At 42.7% G+C, this 23,325-nt stretch overlaps 1 protein-coding gene across 7 annotated transcripts in view; it reads right to left on the bottom strand.

Annotated features, from left to right (window-relative positions):
- Nucleotides 1–23,325, bottom strand: part of LOC129648729 (E3 ubiquitin-protein ligase RNF213-like) — a 121,205-nt gene that overhangs the window by 56,993 nt on the left and 40,887 nt on the right. For all 7 annotated transcript variants that reach the window (XR_008712855.1, XM_055575313.1, XM_055575316.1 and 4 more), the window contains 12 exons: nucleotides 22,620–22,817; nucleotides 19,312–19,534; nucleotides 18,747–18,802; nucleotides 17,477–17,630; nucleotides 14,470–14,634; nucleotides 9,807–9,896; nucleotides 8,680–8,802; nucleotides 7,514–7,694; nucleotides 5,783–5,956; nucleotides 4,225–4,374; nucleotides 942–1,516; nucleotides 446–608 (listed from right to left, as the gene is read on the bottom strand). Coding sequence is in view for 6 of the 7 variants with exons in the window: in XM_055575313.1 (XP_055431288.1) it covers nucleotides 446–608; nucleotides 942–1,516; nucleotides 4,225–4,374; nucleotides 5,783–5,956; nucleotides 7,514–7,694; nucleotides 8,680–8,802; nucleotides 9,807–9,896; nucleotides 14,470–14,634; nucleotides 17,477–17,630; nucleotides 18,747–18,802; nucleotides 19,312–19,534; nucleotides 22,620–22,817 (2,252 nt within the window). In the remaining variant the exon portion in view is untranslated. The remainder of the gene's footprint in view (nucleotides 1–445; nucleotides 609–941; nucleotides 1,517–4,224; nucleotides 4,375–5,782; nucleotides 5,957–7,513; nucleotides 7,695–8,679; nucleotides 8,803–9,806; nucleotides 9,897–14,469; nucleotides 14,635–17,476; nucleotides 17,631–18,746; nucleotides 18,803–19,311; nucleotides 19,535–22,619; nucleotides 22,818–23,325) is intronic.

Genomic DNA, 23,325 nt, shown 5'->3' with positions numbered 1-23,325 from the left:
GTGTCTGACTCTTTGCCACCCCATGGACTATACAGTCCATGGAATTCTCCAGGCCAGCATACTGGAGTGGGTAGTCTGTCCCTTCTCCAGGCAATCTTCCCAACCCAGGGATCAAACCCTGGTCTCCCACATTGCAGGTGGATTTTTTACCAGCTGAGCCACAAGGGAACCCCAAGAATACTGGAGTGAGTGGCCTATCCCTTCTCCAGCAGATATTCCTAACCCAGGAATTGAACCAGGGTCTCCTGCAATTGCAGGCAGATTCTTTACTGACTGAGCTATGAGGGAAGCCCTTATATGTAAAATACATTTCAATTTTAAAAGTTTGAATGTAAAAAATGCAGAACATGATCAAGGGAGTGACTGCCCAGAAGTTCAGGAAGACCACCCCATGAACCATCTAAATACTCTCCAGCCTTCTGGCCACCACAGTGGCGGACTGTACCTCTGAGAGCCTCCTGGACCCAACTAATGAACTCCTTTCTCTGGGACAGCTCCTTCAGACACTGACACCGAGTCTCATCAATATCCTGCAGAAGCTTTTTGGCACGGACAATTTGCTGGTTGATACGGTCCAGTTTTTTGTGGCGAAAGTTGTCCAAGACAGTCTAGAAAGTCATCAAAGAAAGCTGTCAAAGACAGTCTGCAAGACAAAGCACTTTGTATGTGGGCTGAAACTGGCTCCTGGACCCCCAAGAAGAACTGTGCTGACCATCCCAATAGTCCCTCCCACCAAACTTCTAAAACTGACACTAGCAGTCACACTAGTGGTAAACAAAGGTAAAAACAAAGCCCTTGGCATATTCAGGCGTTGAATAAAATACAAATAACCCTGAAGGAAGCTGTGAAATCATCTTGCCCAGTTTTTCAAAGCCAGAGATCTGGGATGTCCCCACAGCCGCCCCACCCCCAACCCCAGGAGTCCCCAGTAAATAACTTACAAAGCTTAGTAAGGTGTGGAGAACACTGAAGTCACCAGTCAGGCCCAAATTCTCTTTGACCTCCAAGATGACCTTGGCTGAGTCGACTGCCTGATGCAGGTGATGGTATTCCTTGATCTGCTGGACTCGCTCCTTGATCCAATCCTGCTCTCCGGGATACAGAGCCGACATGGTCTGGAGGTCTTCAGTTAGGTCGCTGTATTTATTCACAAAGTCCTTGAAGATGTCATCGATTTCCCCAAAGGTGACCTCCCCTGACTTCAGATCCTGATACAGTTTTGTAAACCTTTTGAAACAAGGACAATATAAACATTCATACACATCCTCAGGCTGAAATATCTCCCTTTCCAAGTTCTCTTCTGGCTCACTCAGCTCCTGTGCGGCTTCTTCCCATAAGATCTGGAAGATGTGACTGTCCTTTAGCAAATATGCGTTTTTGGCCATTTCTTGGACTTCAGGGCTCAGGTTATAATGTGTTGTCCACTTCGAGTCAACGGAGGTGGCTGACACAACTTGATTTAACTTTTTCCCACTGAGGTCTTCCGAATGTCTTTCAGCAATCTCTCCAAAATCCACTTTTGAAACCATAAGAGAATGTCAAGTCAAACTCTGTTCACAATATCATTTTACTTTCCCAGTTTTCACTCCCCTTGCTGCTCTTAAGGAAATGCAAGTGAACACACTTGGTGCATTTGTTCTCAGTGAGCATCCCTAAATCTCCACCCTCGCCTTGCTCTTCAGTTTTCTTTCTTTTCTTTTTTTTTTTTAATTTTATTTTATTTTTAAACTTTACATAACTGTATTAGTTTTGCCAAATATCAAAATGAATCCGCCACAGGTATACATGTGTTCCCCATCCTGAACCCTCCTCCCTTCTCCCTCCCCATTCCATCCCTCAGTTTTCTTGACAAAGAAGGCTTTGCACCTTCTGGGTGAAGATGACCATTTGAAGTCTGCACATGTTTCCACTCCCTCCCCAAATCCTGCTGCCATGATTGAACTGAGATTGTTTTTCAAAAGCCATAAAGCAACAGGGCTGGGAAGTATAGAAAAGGAGACCACAGCAACAAAACTTTGGAACTTGAAAAGCAGATGTGCTGAGGGTAAATAATGTTTCAAGCCTGAGAACTTGGATTCTTAGCCCATAGTGGGGAAACCTGAGATTCTGCCAGGCGTCTGTCATCATAGAATTTCCCACATGCACAGACCCTGGCTGCACAGATGCTGGAATTTGAGAGGTGGTGATGAAATAAGGAGGATTGGGCTGAAAGTCTGCATAACAAGTCATCAAACAGGCTCATTTTCATCCCAACCCATTCCATCAGCAGGCTGATGGTACCTCCTCCACCCTGGCATGCAACAGGTAGTTTATATTCTAGAGAGGCTCTAGAGGGCTCACAGAGGGCTCTCTTGATTGGGGGGTTTCAGGTACATGGCGGAATAAACGCATTTCCAGACACCTACACTTCGTCAGGAAGCTAATGGTTGGTATGTGCCACTAAATTTGAGAAGCTAGAAAGGAGAAGAGAGGACACAGGGAGTAGAAGGAAGGACTGGGGCTAGATATGCATCTTGGATGCTGAGAACCCTCCAGCCCTCATTGCTGTCTTGACTCATAGAGACCTGGCAGGCAGCGCTATATCTTCCAGGCAAGAGACTGGTGATCTGAGCAGCCCAAGAGAGAGGAGCTAAAGATACAGGCTATTTCAAAACTTAGCCACCCCACCCTCAGAATCCCCCACCAGGGCGTTAGTTGCCCCTCTTAATATAAACAGATAAAAAAGAATTCTAGACAGAGGACCAAAGCCTTAAACATGAAAAACAGACATTAAAACATACCAAGAGATAAAAGCAACTTGGAGGAAAGAGGAAACTATTTAAGAAAAAGAAAATCTCTAAATAAAAAGTATAAAAAATCTCAGAAAGATATGATACTATAGCCATGAACCAGAACAGGATAGTATGGAAAAAGGATCACTCAAAGCAAAAAGAGTTCTTGTAAATTAAATAAAAGAAAGAAGAAAAAGTAAAAAATTTAATGGCAAGCTTAGAAAGAAAACTTAAGAAATTGCTCAGAAAACAGAACAAAACAAGACATGGAAAATAGGAGAGAAAATATATGGAAGTTAGATGACTATTCCAGGAGCTCCAATATCCAACTGTAGATTCCAACAGAAGAAAAAGTAATCACTTAACTAACACAAGAAGCTTCCCCAGAACTCAAGGACTTGGATTTCTAGATTACAAAGACCCACTTCAGTATGCCCAGTACAGCATATGGGAAAGAGAGCCATTCCAAGGAACATCATTATGCCATTTCAGAATAAGGGGGACAAAAAAAAAAAATCTCAAGAGCCTCCAGGGAGAAAATATGTCATCCACAAAGGATGAGAATCCCAGATCAGATCATATCAGATCAGTCGCTCAGTCGTGTCCAACTCTTTGCGACCCCATGAATCGCAGCAATCCCAACCTACTCTAAACAGTGACCCTGCAGAGACAATGGAGCCACAAACCCCAAATCCTGAAGGAAAGATCTGCACCAAACAACAGATCTCCTGTGAGGGCAGACATTTTCAGATAGGCAAGAACTCCTGGGCCCCTTACTCAGGAGAAACAAGAGTGTGTATTTCACTAAAACACAGGAGGGAGAGCAGGGAGCCATAACATCCAGGATACAGATCCAGCTGAGAAGAGAGGCAGGATACCCCTAGGATAGCTTATCTCCGGTTTGGCAAGATTCTATCTGAAAAAGCAAATGGATCTCCTTTGGAGGAAATTGTTGGTAAAGAGTCTGGCATTGAATTAAAAAAATAAATACACTGAAAACAAAGCATAGGACAAGATGAGAGTTTTAAATCTAGAGAAGACAGTTTGCATAAGAAGTGGGAGAGAATAATGGCTCCGGTGTAAAGAGTGTATTTACAGAGTCGTGACATTTAAACCCTGAGGGCTGATGAAATTATGATAAAATTGGAAGGAAGTGAGATTGGAAAGGCTATGTGTACAAGACAGAAATTGGAAAAACAAGGAAATCTAAATCCTAATTATCCATAAATGATAATGTTTAAACCTGAAAAACCAAGAAACAGGCTATTTAGCACTATGTCAGATAATTACCAAAAAATTTTTTACTTTATTAAAAATTAACACATTAGAAAAAGCCTCCCCCCTCCAAGATAAAGGGCTGCTACTCTGATATGTTTTTAATCATATTATCCTTTGACCCTTCTCCCCTGCGGACCTTTCAAGTTTGTTTATTTTAATGCTTTAAGAATATCACCTTTTATCACGTCTTTTACCCTCCCACACAACTTCAGGAGAGAGTCAACATTTGTCTTCTCTTTCTTTAGAGTGAATAGTTCAATCTCCCTCTGACTCAGCACTTGCTCTATAGGGTGTTTTTTGTCTTGGGCTAAAGAACTTTTACTCTCTGGAAAAAAAAAGAAAGGAAAGGAAGTCAGTAGAACAAACAAATATCCACTTTGTGGCAAGCCATTTCTCGAACCTCCCGTGAGTGTGCTCCACATGATGGGCTGTGTGGAGGGTGATGCCGGAGCCTGTATGCATGGCTACTCCAAGATGTCCTGTGTCAGTCAGTAGGAATAAAAACAACCAGTACTCTAACATGGTCAGTATTTGATCACTTCCCCTAATTTTCCAAATAGGGAAAGGAGTATGTCAAGGCTATATATTGTCACCCTGCTTCAGTCAGTCAGTCAGTCAGTCAGTTCAGTCGCTCAGTCGTATCCAACTCTTTGCGACCCCATGAATCGCAGCACGCCAGGCCTCCCTGTCCATCACCAACTCCCGGAGTTCACTCTGATTCATGTCCATCGAGTCAGTGATGCCATCCAGCCATCTCATCCTCTGGCGTCCCCTTCTCCTCCTGCCCCTAATCCCTCCCAGCATCAGAGTCTTTTCCAATGAATCAACTCTTCGCATGAGGTGGCCAAAGTATTGGAGTTTCAGCTTTAGCATCATTCCTTCCAAAGAACACCCAGGGCTGATCTCCTTTAGGATGGACTGGTTGGATCTCCTTGAAGTTCAAGGGACTCTCAAGAGTCTCCTCCAACACCACAGTTCAAAAGCATCAATTCTTCGGCGCTTAGCTTTCTTCACGGTCCAACTCTCACATCCATACATGACCACTGGAAAAACCATAGCCTTGACTAGACGGACCTTTGTTGGCAAAGTAATGTCTCTGGTTTTCAATATGCTATCTAGGTTGGTCATAACTTTCCTTCCAAGGAGTAAGCGTCTTTTAATTTCATAGATGCAGTCACCATCTGCAGTGATTTTGGAGCCCCCAAAAGATAAAGTCTGACACTGTTTCCCAATCTATTTCCCATGAAATGATGGGACCAGATGCCATGATCTTCATTTTCTGAATGTTGAGTTTTAAGCCAACTTTTTCACTCTCCTCTTTCACCTTCATCAAGAGGCTTTTTAGTTCCTCTTCACTTTCTGCCATAAGGAAGTCAGTAGAACAAACAAATATCCATTTTGTGGCAAGCCATTTCTCAAACCTCCCGTGAGTATGCTCCACATGCTGGGCTGTGTGGAGGGTGGTGCCGGAGCCTGTATGCATGGCTACTCCAAGATGTCCCGTGTCAGTCAGTAGGAATAAAAACAACCAGTACTCTAACGTGGTCAGTATTTGATCACTTCCCCTAATTTTCCTGAGGATTAGAAGCCATCCCCTGACAACTTCCTGGAGAGAGAAGCCATCATAAAGATGACAAAGATCACCTCTCCATAAGACACACAAGCAAAGAGAGACGCTTCTGAGCTCCTAACTCCTCAGGAGCCTGAAGTCCACATCTCAACGTGATACTTACTTGACTGCCAGATGTCAAGGAATCTATCCATGTGTTGTAGGATCAGCTCCAGGTGCCCAACTAAAATTGTTCCATTGATGAGGTCATTTGTAACTTCTGTGAACACAGAGCCCGCAGTGGCCATCAACTTCTTGCCTTCCTTGGTAATATTTGCTAATATTTCCTTGTTGGTTCCTGACCAAGTGAAGAAGAGAGTTAAAACGGTAGGCACCCCACTTCCTTCCCACTTTAATGGATTGCTAGTACCTCCTATTGCTCTGCCCCAACTTTCATATAATAAAGCAAAGTCATTCTGTATTCCCAGGTATAATTCTCACATTCTTTAGAGGGCAGGATTTTCAAACATACTTAGTTTAACCATCAGAAATTTTCTTTCCCAGTAATATTAAGATCAAACATTTGGGTCATGTAATTAAAATCAAATATAGAAGCTTTATTCACAATTGCAAAATCTTGGAACTACCCAAGATGCTCCTCAGTAGGTGACTGGACAAACCATAGTCCACCCACACAACTGAATATTATTCAGTTGTTTAAGAAGTGCGCTACTAAAAGGAACCTTTGATGCATATTGTTAAGCAAAAGAAGCCAGTCTGAAAAGGCAACAGAGAGTATGATTCCAACCATGTCCCTTTCTGGGAAAAGGCACAACTGTATAGGAGAGGAGAGGGAAGGGATGAACTGCTGGAAACAAGGAAGTTTGAGGGCAGTGAAACTGTACCATAGGATATGGTAACAGTGGATGCACACGTTAAACATTTGTCAAAATCCACAGGAAGTACAGGAGCAAACCCTAATGTAAACACTGGACTTTACTTATTCATAACATATCAATATTGGCTCATCAGTTAAAACAATGGTACTGAAGCAAGATGTTAATAATAGAGGAAATTGTGTGTGTTGAGTGGGTAGATATGGGAACACTCTGTACTTTCTGCTTAATTTTTCTGTCAACTTAAAACTGCTCTAAAATACGAGGTCCGTTAATTTAAAAGACAGAAATGGAATATTTTCAAGTGAGTATCTTTTAATAGACAACAACAAAACAAGAAGAGCCAAGTCAATTTTCTTATTTGATAACTACAACAACTCAGGCATGAGAGGAACTTGGGTTTTTTGTTGTGTTTTTTTAAGACTGTCTCAGTAATTAGATGAAATTGACACTCAAAATAATCTGTGGAGCTTTTCCATTAGATCTGAACCTATGACTCACACATAAACCTGAATATAACATTTTTAGGGCAATACACCTTTCCCCTCTTTGGTCACAAACTCTAGGGTCATGGAGGGTAGGGGTGGAAGAATCAGGCAGTACTTAGTTTTTGCTAAGGTCACCAGTACTGGATTGGACACTTACATGGATCTCAGAATAAGAAAGACAGGGCTTTAGATACAGACACACTGGGTTTGGATTTCAGTTCTTAACACTTATTATCGGCGAGACCTTAGGTAAGTCACATTACACTCTCCACCTCAGCTCTTGGTCTAAGGTTACTACGTCAGCCCAGTAGCTGTTAGTATAGCAGTTTATTTCATCAATGGTGGCTTTCAGTGTTAGTTCTCAATTATAATACAAGATACTCCGAGCCTTCCTGGGTCTGTCCATCCAAGCTGCTTCATTTGGCAAACATCAACCCGATCTAACTGACTAACAGGTCAAATACTCTGCCGCCACTCTTGAGTCAGGAGGTGCCACTGGACAGATGCTCCAAGCACCCTCCATGAACATACCATATAACTTGAAGAGGTGCTTGATGTCTGGCCACGTGAGCAGGTGATTCAAAACCCCACGCATGTCCTCTACAAACTCCCCTCTACTTGTTGGCCAGGACTTGGTGATCACAGCAGACACAAGGTTGCCACATTTTTGCAAGTCATTATAAGAGATTTTCCCAAGGATGCTGGTTTGAGACTATAAAAAGATGAATAAAGAGAGGGATATTTAGAAGGTTATATGGTTGATTTACTTTTTAATAAAGAAGCAAATTACCTACCCAACAGCATTTCAGAAGTCTCTCATAACTAGTTTTACAATGCATCAAAAAGCCAAAAGAGTAAATAAAATACTTAACTTTTCTGAGGGCATTTCCATTTTCCTGTCCACTGTCTCCTTAAGATTGAACATTGGGGATGTGGAAACAGGTAGCCACAGACAGATACTGACACAACCCACAAATTACCCCCCTTTTCTCTCGCTCAGTGCCATTTTTCTTGGAACTTTCACATTATTAAAAGTATTAAACATAATACTGCTGCTGCTAAGTCACTTCAGTCATGTCCGACTCTGTGCGACCCCACAGACAGCAGCCCACCAGGCTCCCCCGTCCCTGGGATTCTCCAGGCAAGAACACTGGAGTGGGTTGCCATTTCCTTCTCCAATGCATGAAAGTGAAAAGTGAAAGTGAAGTCGCTCAGTCGTGTCCAACTCTTAGCGACCCCATTTGGTATTATTAACTGTAATTATTTTAAAGTTGTCTACAGACAACACACACATTTTAATTCTCTTCCTAAGTGAACTGATAAAATCTTTTCAACTCTAAACATTTTTCTTCCATAATGCTTTGTTAACCTTTGGGGTCTTTTACTGCATGGTAAGCAAGTGATAAAGCCAAGGGTGGGTGAGTGGCAAAGATAATAATGAGGCATTTAGGAAAAGCCTGCAAGATTGCTGGAGGTTACATGTGAGCTGCTATGATGTAAAACAGCAGCAGGAAGCTGAGCAGCATTTCACAGAATGGGTAGAGTACTGGATTTCAGGGTGGGGAGGGGTTGCCCAGAGCCCATTCTTTGCTTGGGTGTAGAGTCTCGGAACCAGCAGTGCTTAATAGCCTTTGGCTGGTGATGTCAGAAAGCAAGTATGCATCCAAATGCGGTTCCGAGTGGGAAAGGTTGTTCACCTGGCAGACCGAGCCCACGGCTTCAATGGCACACATCTCAAAGCATTTCGCCACACTGTCTTCTGCACCTGCAGCAACCCAGTGAGAGCTGCAGAAGGCCAAAATCCGGCAGAGAGGCATCTCCTGCAAGACGGGAAGACGAGGGTGTGAGAGCTTAGGGGTGCGACACTCTCAGACCCTGTGCAATGCAAACACCCTAGTAATTTTCACTTTCCTAGTGTCATATCAGCTCCCCATTACTGTGGCCTTCTTTCCATCCCATGAGAAGCATGTCCTCCATGCTTCTAACCATTAGACCAAAAAGGCCAAAATACCTACTTAGCAGAAAAAGCATCCGGCACAGCAGCTTGCAAAAAACTAGCGAAACTGAAAGTGAGAGTCGCTCAGTTGTGTCCGACTCTTTGCGACCCCGTGGACTATACAGCCCATGGAATTCTCCAGGCCAGAATACTGTAGTGAGTAGCCTTTCCCAAGGGATCTTCCCAATCCAGAGATTGAACCCAGGTCTCCTGCATTGGAGGCAGATTCTTTACCAGCTGAGCCACAAGGGAAGCCCAAGAATACTGGAATGGGTAGCCTATCCCTTCTCCAGCGGATCTTCAGGACTCAGGAATCAAACCGGGGTCTCCTGTATTGCAGGCGGATTCTTTACCAACTGAGCTATCAGGGAAGCCCACAAAACACAGGTAAACTTTTTAATAAGATGTCTTCCTTGCTTCTCTTTTCCTAAAAAGACCCATTTAACAATTACATATAAGACTCATGTGTTTTTAAAAAGCTGAATCTTCTAGGGTCACAGGCCTCAATTAAAAATGGAGAGCACTTTTGTGTTTTCCCCCAGTTGTCACTGGGTTAACAGGGTTCTTGTCACCAACAGGCCACTTAGAGCAAAGAGCACATAGGCTTAGTTAGTGCCTATTAGAGCTTCACACAAGCCAAAGTTCCCCTGGTGGCCAGAAACTGTGCCCTTATTCTTCTCTGGGATACCATCTGTGGTCGAACTATTAAGGCTGAATCAGAAACAGTCACCTGAACCCCATGCCCTGTCCATTCAAATGCAGTCATCACATGTACTGGCTAGTCCATGTGGTCTGGTTCCAAAAAGAACATCCCCTGCCTTTCAGTACCTGTTTGAGCCTCCCTGCCATGTCCCCCAGCAAGGATTCCTTCCAGTCATACTCCATGGGGAAGTTTATTTCCACCAGTCGCCTCCAGACCTGCAAAATCCACAAGTAAGGGACAGCCAGTAAGACAGCTAGATGCCACCATGGAATTCTATGAAAGAAGACAATTATGCAGCAATCCCACTGCTGGGCATACACACAGAGGAAACCAGAAGGGAAAGAGACACGTGTACCCCAATGTTCATCGCAGCACTGTTTATAATAGCCAGGACATGGAAGCAACCTAGATGTCCATCAGCAGATGAATGGATAAGAAAGCTATGGTACATATACACAATGGAGTATTACTCAGCCATTAAAAAGAATACATTTGAATCAGTTCTAATGAGGTGGATGAAACTGGAGCCTATTATACAGAGTGAAGTAAGCCAGAAAGAAAAACACCAATACAGTATACTAATGCATATATATGGAATTTAGAAAGATGGTAACAATAACGAGACAGCAAAAGAGACACTGATGTATAGAACAGTCTTATGGACTCTGTGGGAGAGGGAGAGGGTGGGAAGATTTGGGAGAATGGCATTGAAACATGTATAATATCATGTATGAAATGAGTTGTCAGTCCAGGTTTGATGCACAATGCTGGATGCTTGGGGCTGGTGCACTGGGACGACCCAGAGGGAAGGTATGGGGAGGGGGGAGGGAGGAGGGTTCAGGATGGGGAACACATGTATACCTGTGGCAGATTCATTTTGATATTTGGCAAAACTAATACAATTTTGTAAAGTTTAAAAATAAAATAACATTAAAAAAAAATAAAGAAAGAAAGCTGAGCACCGAAAAGAAGACAATTATGGTAAAACAAAGAGCACAGTGCTTTGAGGACACATTGGTTCAGACTCATTTTTGTCCAGTTGTCTGCTGTGTCACTGCTAAGTCAGGGCAACCCACTTCAGCCTTATAAAACAGAGGGTCCTGACTGGGCCAGGTCACCACTAAGGTCCACTACTGTGCTTCGTCCAGAAAGGATTTCCCTCCATTGTTTTAATTTCAAAAAATTTCAAACTTAAGAGAAAGTTGCAATAACAGCATAAGGACACTCATACCTTCAGCCAGACTCCCCAACATTTAAAGTGGCTGCTCTATCTCTTTCCTTTTTGTGCTCCCTTTAGTCTTTCTCGAAACGGGCACTGTCTCTGCTGAACCAGAGTTGCAGACGCCATGCCTCTTGGCCCTTGCGCAGGCGTTTCCAACCCCATGGCCCTTCTGCTACACACAGTAGCATGGGTGTCACTCTGAGGCCCGTTCACTCAGGTGACATCTTCCTCATCTTTCTCCCTGCCCACATTTTGCCATTGTTCACTAGTCAACTGACTGGGTCCAGGGTCCAACCGAGGGACACACGGCATTATCATGTCTCCTTTCTAGAGGAGTTCTCCAGCCTTTCCTTTCTTCCTTTATGACAGTGAAAACATTTTTTTGCTTTCCCGTTATGGTTTATTACAGGATACTGAAGATAGTTCCTTGTGCTATATAGTAGCATCTTTTTTATCTGTTTTATACATAAGAGTTTGTATCTGTTAATACCAAACTCTTTAATTATCCTTCCCCCACCTCCTTTCCCTTTTGGTAACCAACAGGTCTATTCTCTATGCCTGTGAGTTTATCTCTGTTTAATAAATAAGTTAATTTGTGTTTTATTTCAGTTCAATCGCTCAGTTGTGTCTGACTCTTTATGACCCCATGGACTGCAGTACATCAGGCTTCCCTGTCCATCACCAACTCCTGGAGCTTGCTCAAACTCTTGTCCATTGAGTCAGTGATGCCGTCCAACCATCTCATCCTCCATCACCCCCTTCCCCTCCTGCTGTCAATCATTTCCAGCATCAGAGTTTTTTCCAATGAGTCATCGCATCAGGTGGCCAAAGTATTGGAGCTTCAGCTTCAGCATCAGTGCTTTCAATGAATATTCAAGTCTGATTTCCTTTAGGATTGACTGACTTGATCTCCTTGCTGTCCAAGGGACTCTCAACAGTCTTCTCCAACACCATAGTTCAAAAGCATCAATTCTTTGGCATTCAGCTTTCTTTATGGTCCAACTCTAACATCCATACACGACTACTAGAAAAACCATAGCTTTAACTATACGGACCTTTGTTGGTAAAGTAATGTTTCTGCTTTCTAATATGCTGTCTAGGTTGGTCACAGCTTTTCTCCCAAAGAGCAAGCGTCTTTTAATTTCAGGCTGTAGTCACCATCTGCAGTGACTCTGGAGCCCAAGAAAACAAAGTCTGCACTGTTTCCATTGTTTGCCCATCTATTTGCCATGAAGTGATGGGACTGGATGCCATGATCTTAGTCTTTGGAATGTTGAGTTTTAAGCCAGTTTTTCCACTCTCCTCTTTTACTTCAAGAGGCTCTTTAGTTTCTCTTTGCTTTCTGCCATAAGGGTGGTGTCAACTGCATATCTGAGGTTATGGTTTTTGTGTTGTATTTTAGATTCTGCATGTAAGTGATAGTATTTGGTATCTGCCTTTTTCCATCTGACTTACTTCACTTAATATGATAATCTCTAGTATGATACTAGAGATTACTCATTTCCATTACTCATTTTGATATTCAAATTGCCTCAGATTTGGCTAGTGAGAGCCCCCGCAGACTAGCTTCTGTTTCCTTTTTTTTTTTTTTAATGTAATAATCTTAGATGAACAGAAATATTGCAAAGATAGTACAGAGACTTCCAATTAACCTGAGTGCTAACACTTTACGAAGCCATAGTACAGTTGTGAAAACCAAGAAATTAGCATTGATAGATTATCATCCAGAGAAGGCAATGACAACCCACTCCAGTACTCTTGCCTGGAAAATCCCATGGATGGAGGAGCCTGGTAGGCTGCAGTCCATGGGGTCTCGAAGACTTGGACACGACTGAGCAACTTCACTTTCACTTTTCACTTTCATGCATCGGAGAAGGAAATGATAACCCACTCCAGTGTTCTTGCCTGGAGAATCCCAGGGACAGGGGAGCCTGGTGGGCTGCTGTCTATGGGGTTGCACAGAGTTGGACATGACTGAAGTGACTTAGCAGCAGCAACAGCAGATTATCATCACCAAAGCCACTAACTTTATTTGGATTTCACCACTTTTTCCAACAATCATTCTTTCGCCCTCCAGGGTATACCCTAGGATATCACCTGGGTCCTGTCTGCTTGTGAAATGTCACCACTTGATTTCAAGTACTTTTGCTTTATGGTAATACAAGGTGTTTCAGGCTGGACTTGCATTTCTTCAGCCCCACCTTTAGAATCTGCTGTTCTTTCCAGAAGCACAGGGGTTTTTCTGTTTTGTTTTTTAGAGGGAATGGCATTTAGAAGCCATGGCTGGGTGTGCTCACAGACCTGGGTGTCACCATCTCTAGGCCCTTTCAGTGGATGGAGCTAGGAAATGTTGCTTTTTACATCATGAGTTCACACTACACCTCTAGCTCTTTTCAATAGGCCTCCTTTCCCCTCCCCTGCTCCACATGTTCCCTCCTCCAATGAGAAAGAGCCCAAGCTTCCAACAGCAGCAACCCCTGTATCCATCTGCCCAGCCTTACAGTACACATAACAAAGCTTCAGACTTGCTACACTCATTTCACTCCCAACTACAAAACTTCAAAATCAAGTTCAAGATTTATGTATGTTTTTTCTGTTTTGACCTTAGACTCTGTCCCTGTGACGGTGAGTGGTCAGAGTTCTGGGATTTATGTATGTTTTTTCTGTTTTGACCTTAGACTCTGTCCCTGTGAGGGTGAGTGGTCAGAGTTCTGGGCTCTGAAGTGAAGTGTTAGTTGCTCAGTCGTGTCCAACTCTGTACGGCCCCATGCACTGTAGCCCACAGCATCCTCTGTCTATGGAATTCTCCAGGCAAGGATACTGGAGTGGTTGTCATTCCTTTCTCCAGGGGATCTACCAACCCAGGGATCAAACCCAGGTCTCCTACATTGCAGGCAGATTCTTTATCATCTGAGCCGGAATACTGATGCTCTGGGCTCTGGGTGTTCAGATCAATGATCTTCTCCCCTTGGTCTGGACAGGTAATATGTCTGAATAAGACTGAGATGTAGTGAGAGTTATCTGTTTTTGTTCATACACAGTTTCAGTGATGTGATTTTATGATGATCTCATTAAAGTATCCCTGGAAGACAACAGCCTAAGTCAGAGGGCCACTTGCTTGGTTTGTTTGCGGCACTTTCTAGAACTGTGTCCTGGAGCCAATAGCTTTAGGCCCTTCCTCCTCCTCCTCCCCAGCATAAGATTCTGTCCACATCTGTTTCTGGAAGCCCTCCCTGCCTCCAAACCTTCTGGGTCTGATTTCTAATTTCCTCACCTTCAGCTGCCGCTCAGCCCAGTTTCCCTTTCATGGAGGCCTTGCTCTCATCTTATTTTCTACTGTCAACATCATAACCTGACCCATAGCCTCAGCACAGCATCAGACGTGAATGCCCTTCCCCACCGGCCACCATGTCCCAACAAGCTCTGTCTCCCCATCCCGCCGCCTCACCACTGATGTGGGGACCACAGTCCACCCACCAGGGAGCCCATGCTTTCAGTCCTGTTAGGGGAACAGCCGTCCATTCTGCAGAGGAGACCCCTGTGTCCCCTGCACTGGACTGGCTTACCTCAATCTCCTTGCTGTAAGCGAAGGTGACAGGTGAACCAGTCTGGAACATGCTCATTGTAAACATTTTCCGAAGCCAAGATTTTGTAGCAGCGAGGGTCCCCTGGAAGACCGTTTTTACTGAATTCTTCTTTCCAGTTTCATTTCCCGGCCCTCCTGCTGAATCCTGTCACCGCAAGAGAGAGACGGAGTTGAATCAAGCCCACGTGGCAAACCCAAAGCATCATCCAGATACTTCTCCACCCGCCTCTGTGGCTGATGCCACCTGAGCACCTGGCAGAGCCTGCACATTCACAGAACTTTCATTTCCCCGGTGTTTCAGGTTCACTCTGGGTGGACAGCATGGGGGTTGAGGTAGAAGCACTGGCATGGATGCCCCCTCAAGTGACCCCAGGCAACTATAACAGAGGTGATGCTGCCTCGCCAACCAGTAGACCTCCTGGACTCTGAGCAGAGAAAGGCTGACAGACAAGGGAGAAGGGTGCACCATGGGCTCAGAGCTTCCAGCAGCTCAGAGAGCCAAGCTCGTGTAAACCCTGTCCCCGACTGACATGCTAGAGCCAGGAAGAAACCCAAATCCCTACCCTGGTGCTCTTTCCTTGAAGTTCTCCATTCATTCCCACCCCCTGAAAAGCTGCTTTTCCCGGGGGTCGAGGGCTCTAGGGATGGGGATTCCTCTTTCCTGCTCTCCTTCCCTTTCTCTTCAGAAGCATCTTTACCACAAAGTGGATACAGCCATCAGCCCCACTTAGAAAGAGGCCTCTCCCAGTTCTGATGTGTATTCTCTTTTGCTTCAACCAAGTCCCACAGATTGTGTAAGTGCCAAGGCCCCCCAAACTGGATCTGCTGGTGTCACTCCCTCCTTCCAGAGATGGTGGGCCCAAGGGCTAGAGACATCATAGTGAGGCTGCTGCCCAAGGAGCTGATTGCTAAGTGGGAGACCAGTACAATCAGTAAACAAGGCAAGTAACAAGATAGGAAAGGCACATAAAGGGTGCTGGGGACTTCCCAATAGCTCAGATAGAAAAGAATCTGCCTGAAAAGCAGAAGACCTAGGTTTGATCCCTGGGTCAGTAAGATCCCCTGGAGAAGGAAATGGCAACCCTTTCCAGTATTCTTGCCTGGAGAATTTCACGGACAGAGTAGCCTAGTAGGCTACAGTCCATGGGGTTGGAAAGAGTCGGACACGACTAAGCAACTAACACATAAAGGGTGCTGTATCCAGTCTTGGGTGTGTTTGTGGGGGCAGGTTCTCCCCTGAAAGATTCAGGGAGCTCTGGGCAGAGTGTGAGGGGTAGGCTGGGTTATGTGTGGGCAGGGGTACAGCTATGCTGGGAGAATAGCACACAGGATATGGGTGGTGTGGGTCAGCCAACAGTTCTCAGCTGAAAATGGGACATGCTGGCCCAAACTGAAAGTCACCAAATGGGCCAGCAACTTCTCCAATGATCCAGAAACTTTGGCAGGGTGTGCATGCCATCTGCAATCTGGCCTAGCCTAGACCCAGGCTCCATCTCCAGCCAGGCTAGCCTACCTGCAGAGCAGCAGGATCCTCTCCTCCCTGACACGCACATGCTGCTCTCTCACTCTGTGGGAACGCCAGCCCCTGCAAAGGCCCCGTGTTCCCAGGACACCTTATGGACATTCCAGTTTAGTATTAACCCACTGTGCTGCAATTATGTGCTCACTGGACTGCCCCCTCCTATGCATCCCTGCTGCCAGGCACCTCTCTTCTCCATCTGGGTGTGCCCTGCAACCAGCAGCAACCCAAGCCTAAAAATCTTCTCTAGAACTTTCGCCTTTGCTCCTTGTTTTTCTCCACCTGATATCCCGTCAATCCTATCAACCCTTTATATTGGCACATAACCAAAAGTGTTCAAAACTTCTTCATATAGTTTGGTTTTATTTAATTTCAGTTTTGCAAAGCTTTTTGTTTTTATGGCACATTTAGAGAATTTGGACCAAACTGTGGTTACACTAATCTGAGATCCCAACCAACGTTCAGGATAGTTATTTCTGCAGGGACATATACCATAAGTAACTAACAAATTTCACATTTCTTGAACACAGTTTATCTAGAAGTTGGCACCTGCCTAGGATGGTTTAAACAATAGCCACTTCAGGAAAAAGCAATCATCCTACCAATGTTTATTTTTAAATGTTCCCTTGGTATTTTTTTAAAAAAGAAGAGCTAAAAGGAACAAAGATAAAATACACACTCAATTATATCACTAACGTCACAGTTCTGACTTGTCAAATGGTCGGTCTGAATAGGAAATCATCTATCACCTTCATGTGGAAGCTCAAACTTCACCAGCTGAAGACCACACAACAATGAGATAAATGAGCTGTGGACACATGCAACATCACAGATGGATCTCAGAGATGTGCTGAGCAATGAAAGCCAGACACAAAAAAGGACAGAGTTCCAAGACAGGTAAAACTAACTTGTGGTGGTGGTAATCAGAAGACTGCTTACCAGTGGGAGGTGTGCAGGGAGGGGGCCCAGAACTCTGGATTGTTCCTACAGCTTGATGCGGGAGGTGGTGCTTGTGTGGAAAGGCTCTTAGGTATGCACTGAGGTGTGTGGACTTTGCTACTGTATTCGAGTTTCGGTGAACAGGAAAAAGGCTCAGGTGGGAAAGATTAGGCATGAACATGCATTTGGGTGGGGAGATTCTTGCTTGAAGTCCTGGCCACTTGCTGGGCTCTTGAATTTACCCAGTCACAGCTAATACTCTACACTTGAACTCCTGCACTGCCTCCTTCCTCCATTCTTCCCTCTAACGTAAGCCCTGGAGGGCAAGCATGCAGATCCTGGTTCACCAAAATAGCCTCATGAGCAGAACAAAACCCAGCATCAGTATGTACTGACACACCTGATGGCGGAACCAGCCGCTCTGTCATTCCAGCAATCCTAGAATCAGCCTATCTCCTTTTTGAATAGAGGATGCCTCAGGTTCCATAGCTCTGCTGGGTATGGCATTATGCGTACATGTTCAACTTACCACTACAGGTTTAAGTATAATAATTCTGCGAACAATCTCAGCAGATAAGGCAGGCATCTCATAAAACGTGTGGGCTTTTGATATTCTGCAGGTAGTTTCGTGAAGTTTCAGGCACACAGTCAAGTAGGACTGTATCAAGGGCTCCTCAAGAATCCTAACCCACAAAGAGTTGAGAGAAATGAATGAAGTAATTGAGGAGGAATTAGAAAACAGTACCCATTATTAATGACAAGTTCCTTCCCTTTAAAACGCCTACAAGGAAGGCATGTACTTGATCCCATATAGGATAACATCCAGAACATTTCCATTAATTTTGAAATTGTGACTAAGATAAAAAGGAATAAAACTCTTTTTGATTTGCCTCCATGGTTCTGAACTATTTTAACAAAAGCAAGTTAAACTATTTCCAAGTGTATTCCTTTGTTCGAAAAAAATCTTAAGGATGGATATTACCAAAGATTCAAATACCATACAATTTTTTAAAAAAAGAATCAGTAAGCTACAGCGAGGGAAAAAAGGAAAGAAATGCTAGATGCATATGTCCTGTGCATGAAATTTCTTTCAGTTCTGAGTGGACCTGCTTATTGGCTGATACATGACCAGAGCTGAGAGGTAGAGAGCTGATCAGAGGAGGGTTTAGAAGGTGGCAAGAGACAAGAATTACTGGGGCAATTCTGTAATACACAGAATTAGATGGGGTTCATGAAGTCCCAGGTGCTTGGTGTTAATGAAGATCTGACACTCCCACCTCCATCCTGAACACTCTAAGAATTCAGGTGAGGCGATCCTGGCAGTGCTCCACGAATCTAAAAAATTACCTTCTCTCCCACATTTGTTCATTTTGTACACTGTGCTTCCAGGGTGTCAGAGCTCACACATATTTGCAGGAGCAAATGACTTCAGATCATTATGGAAAGCTACCTTTGTATTTATTTTCAGCTTCTCTGACTTGCAAAAAAAAATATGAAGACTAAATGCTGATAAGATGCAGGACACAAGCATGAATATGTAATATGATGATAATCACTTAAAAATAAATGACAAAAATGCACAGGAAAAAAAATTAGATGAAAATAAACTGAAATGTTAGCACCTGATTTCTGTGCTTTTCCCTATTTAAAAAAGTAGGATGATTACATCAACACCTTGAAAAAAGAAGTGGAATATATATTAATTTATGGCCTTACATTAATGACAGCAAATATGGCATAAACCCAATCATAAGGGATAATCTTGTACAAGAGAGATTACCTTTTACTTTTCTACTTACTTTTCCTGATAAATATCCAGAAGGCACAACAGCATTTTAAAAGTATTCTCAATACTCTAGGGTGGGAAAGAAAAGAAAAAAGGGAAGATTTAATCATGATGCCACTATCTTTGCTAAAACAGAACCAAAACAAAAAAAAAATCCAACATAATAAGGCATAATAATTTTCTTTCTATAAACAAGCTTTAAGGGGCTCAAGTACTAATCTTATACCTGTTACAATTAAAACTTAGGATTTAAAATTAAACCATTTCTCCTCCCCAAAATGGGAAAGGACAACAGCAATTAGGAAGTGGACCAGCATGCAGGATAACTTCTAACCCTGACTTGCACAATCTCACATATCCAAAGGCTGTTGTTTTATTGAATTTTGTTTACTGAAACAGAATAAACTCAAGTAAATTAACCCCTTACCCTAAGAAATATTGACCCTTCCCAGTTCTCTTATATCTAAGTGCTTTACCAGATCAGGTTTTCAGGAAAGGAAAATCACAAACTCTGACCGATTAGTTTTTGACCTGCTTTTGTTAAGCAAGGTCTCAAGAGCCGATTCCAGACAACAAACCTCGAGGTTTCTTTGAGAGATTTCCTGAAGTCCGTCCAGACGGTACCAAGTCCCTAGAAGACAGTCGAGGACACGCGGGGGACACTGACTCAGGTAATCGATGAGGTGTTCCATGTAAGGAGCCAAGTTACTCAGAGGAAGCAAACTGAACCAGGATCGGAATAGATATTTATCCACATTCAGCAAATATCTATTTTTTTCCATTAGCTGGAGTAATTGATTCCTTATAAGGGAAAATTGGAACAGAAAAAAAGGGCGGCAGTGAGATTGGTATAAGAAACAAAGTTAATTAAAATTATGTTCGAAGGGATCTAGAAAGTTCTGATTTCAAAAATAATTGAAATGCCAACAACTCGATCAAATAAGAAGTAAACAATAATATATTAAGAATTCAGCAACATGGATGAACTCTAAGGACAAGATGCTCAGTGAAATCAGCCACTCACAAATGAACAAATAATTTGATTCCACTTAGGTGAGGTCCCTAGAGAAGTCTGATTCATAGAGACAGACAGCAGAGTAGTGGGGACCAGGGACTGGTGTTGGTGGGAGAATAGGCTACTGATTATCGAGAACACAGTTTCAGTTTTACAAGATGGAAGATTCTGGAGATGAATAGAGGTATTGGTCGCACCACAGAGTGAATGTACTTAACACCACTGTTGTGGTGGTGTACACTTAAAATGATTAAAATTATAAATGTAAAATTTACATCATTTTACAATGATGTAAAATTGTAGGTTATGTATATTTTACCACAATAATAAAAAAATTCACCAAGAATTAAGCATTTTCAATACCTGTATATGTATGGCTGAGTCCCTTTGCTGTTCACCTGAAACCATCCCCACACTGTTAATCTGCTATACCCCAATACAAAATAAAAAGCTTAGAAAAAAGAATTAAGTATTTTCCAGCTTTATTGAAATATGGCATATAACACTGTAAATTTAGGGTTGGTTTGATACACTTACATACTGCACGATGATTACCACAGTAACAATACTTGATCCCTGCATCCACTGTGTCATATAGTTACCATTTCTTTTCTGTATGAGAATCTTTAAGATCTAATCTCTGAGCAACTTTTAAGTAAACAATATAGTAGCAACTAGAATCACCGGGTGGTACATTAGCTCTCCAGAATTAATTTGTCCTCAGAATGCTGAAGTTTGTATTGTTGGACAAACATCATCACTTTTCCCCACCTCCCAGCCCTGGTAATCACCATTCAACTCTCTGCTCTTGTGAGTTTCACTTTTTTCAGATTCCACATATGGGAAATCATATCTATAGTATTTGCCTTTATCTGCCTTATCCCACTTAGCATAATGCCTTCAAGGTCTATCCATGTTTTGCAAGTGGCAGGATTCCCTTGCTTTCCTGACTGAATAATATTTCATCATGTATACATATATATGGTGTGTATATATATACATCATATATATGCATACACACATACACACCAGTTCTTCTTTATCCATTCATTTACTGACAGACGCTTAGGTTGTTTCCACATCTTGGCTATTGTGAATGATGCCGCAATGAACATAGGGGTGCAGATATCTCTTTAGATATTTATTTCATTTCCTTGGGAAATACACCCATAAGTAGGATTGCTGGATATGGCAAAAGCTCTTGGTTTAACTTTTGATGCCATTTTCCATTGTCGGTGTAACAATTTAAGAACTAAGCATGTTGATGCATGATGCCCTGGATTCTACATGAACCCAGTTCAGGGAAGGTCTTTAAATTATTCTGTTCTGTAACACTGTCCTGGACACCCAAAAAGATGACAATGTGAAAGAAAATACTGTACAGCAGAGTGCCACAGAACTGACAGAGGTTACGAGAAACACGTGGATAAAGCTTCACTACATACTAACGGCCACTTTTGCCTGAAAGAGCCAATATTTAAGACCAATGCTAATGTTTGTCATTCTCCAGCTAAATTTCTTCTAGACAGTTGGTCTCCAAGATAAATGACCCTTGAAAGTCATTTAAAGCATATATAATTTTATAAATAATCTTAATTTGGCTTTAATTTCAAAAGATTTCAATAATAGTGAGGAAGCAATAATTTAATTTAGCTTGCTCACTATTTCAGTCCCTAAATTCCTACAGGATAGATCCTGTTAGACTGGGGAGAGCAGATGAGACTTGGAATAGTTTCTTTGACAAAAGACAAAGTAAATAGGGAATGTTCTCTGTGCTTGGTAATAACTGCTAATATTAATTTTTGACTGAATTTGTATTTTTTATTTAGTTTTTGTACTTAAATTTGATTTACCATTTTCCTTTTACAGACTGTGCTTTCTGTGTCTTCTCTAAAAAGTCTTTGCTTACCTCAAAATGGTATTTCACTGTGTACCTACAGAGTGCAAAGCCACTGATCTTTTTCGATTCCACTTTCAGGAATTTATCTTGAGGAAATAATTGGACACGGAAAATTACAAAGAAGTGCATCAAAACATGCTTACAAAGCGAATGTGCAGAAACAATCCAGGTGTCCAGGAAGAGAGAACTAGCGAAATAAAATTTGCAACACTAAGCAGTCATTACAATAGGTGTGTATTTACTGGCAAAAATAAAATCATTCATACAATTGATACAATACACTATTAAGTGAAAAAAGAAAGTTGGAAAACAGAATAAAACAGGATAAATGATCTATTATAGAGGCAGAGAGTGGGGGACAATTGGACAAAACCAGACAAAAGGCACAAATTTCCAGACATAAATAAGTGCCAGTGACATAATGTATAACATGATAAATATAATTAACAGTACAGTGGATTATACATAAAAGCTGTTCGAGTAAATCCAAAGAGTTCTCATCAAAAAGGAAACATTTTTTTCTGTTTCTTTAATTTTGCACCTATGGATGATAGATGTTCACCAAACTTATCATTGGTCATCATTTCATGATGTAAGTCAAATCATTATGCTGTATTTCTTCAACAGTGCTGTACCTCAATTATATCTCAATAAAACTATAAGAAAAATAAATAATCTATCTTTTGTGGTTTATTTTTAAATATATAAAGCACCCACATAGCCACATTTGGACACAACTCTGCAAATACACGGGCCAAAGTGTATGATTATCTCTGTGGTTGCAGGCCATTTTTGTAGTTTTCCATTTCTTGCATGTTTAAAACTTTTTAAAGAAGTAATTTTAAAGGAAACAATATATTACTTCCATCACTAGAAGGAGAGGTAAGTGGACACTGGAAGTCCACTGGAGATCTTGGAAGCACAGTTATGATTCTAAAATTTACATACACGAGTGCAGGTCCAAAACTTACTGATCTGGTGTTCTTTCCCGAAACTCCGAGAAGGAGATGCCTTCAAGGGCTGCCCAGGTGTCCTCAGGCTGCGTGACTGAGCCCTGGGCTGGCGGGGACAGGTCCATGCCGTGGTGCAGCACAGGCAGGGCACACACCCAAAAGTCAACCTTTTTGTCCATGCACATTTGGCACAGGCTTACCAAGGACTGTCGCCAGCTAGAAAGGGAACAGAAATGGACGTGAGTCCAGGATGGCCAATGTGAGGCCCACCTGGGGGTCTGACATCCATTAGGGAAGGGACAGCTCCTCGCACAGAGCAGAAGGGCACTCTGGGTATCTGACCAGGGAGAAACCTCAGGGCTCACTGGGCACCCAACAAAAGTGTCAGGCACCGAACAGGCCCTCTTGCAGCCCCAGAGCAAACTCCCAAGGGCATCCTTCCATTCTCCATGATAGTGGGAGAGGCATAGGTTCAGAGAGGCTTGCGATCTGCAAAAGGTCCCTTGTGTAGAGCCGGAGCTTGAACACAGGTCGTCTGGCAACAGTAAATCTAAATACGAAGCACCTTTTTACATCTAAGTGGGGAGCCTACAAATAATACATGCCATGTTCCTTACAAACACATGTACGTTTGCCAGCATTTCTTTTCTCTTTGAAAATTTTATTAAATCCTGGACAGGATTTAACCGGATGTTTAAAATTTGTAAAACCAGGAGGCAAGTGT

The sequence above is a fragment of the Bubalus kerabau genome, chromosome 4 (assembly GCF_029407905.1).
Source record: "Bubalus kerabau isolate K-KA32 ecotype Philippines breed swamp buffalo chromosome 4, PCC_UOA_SB_1v2, whole genome shotgun sequence".
Lineage (NCBI taxonomy): Eukaryota > Metazoa > Chordata > Mammalia > Artiodactyla > Bovidae > Bubalus > Bubalus kerabau.
The sequence above is the reverse complement of the archived record's forward strand: the minus strand, read 5'-3'. Positions and strand labels throughout refer to the sequence as shown.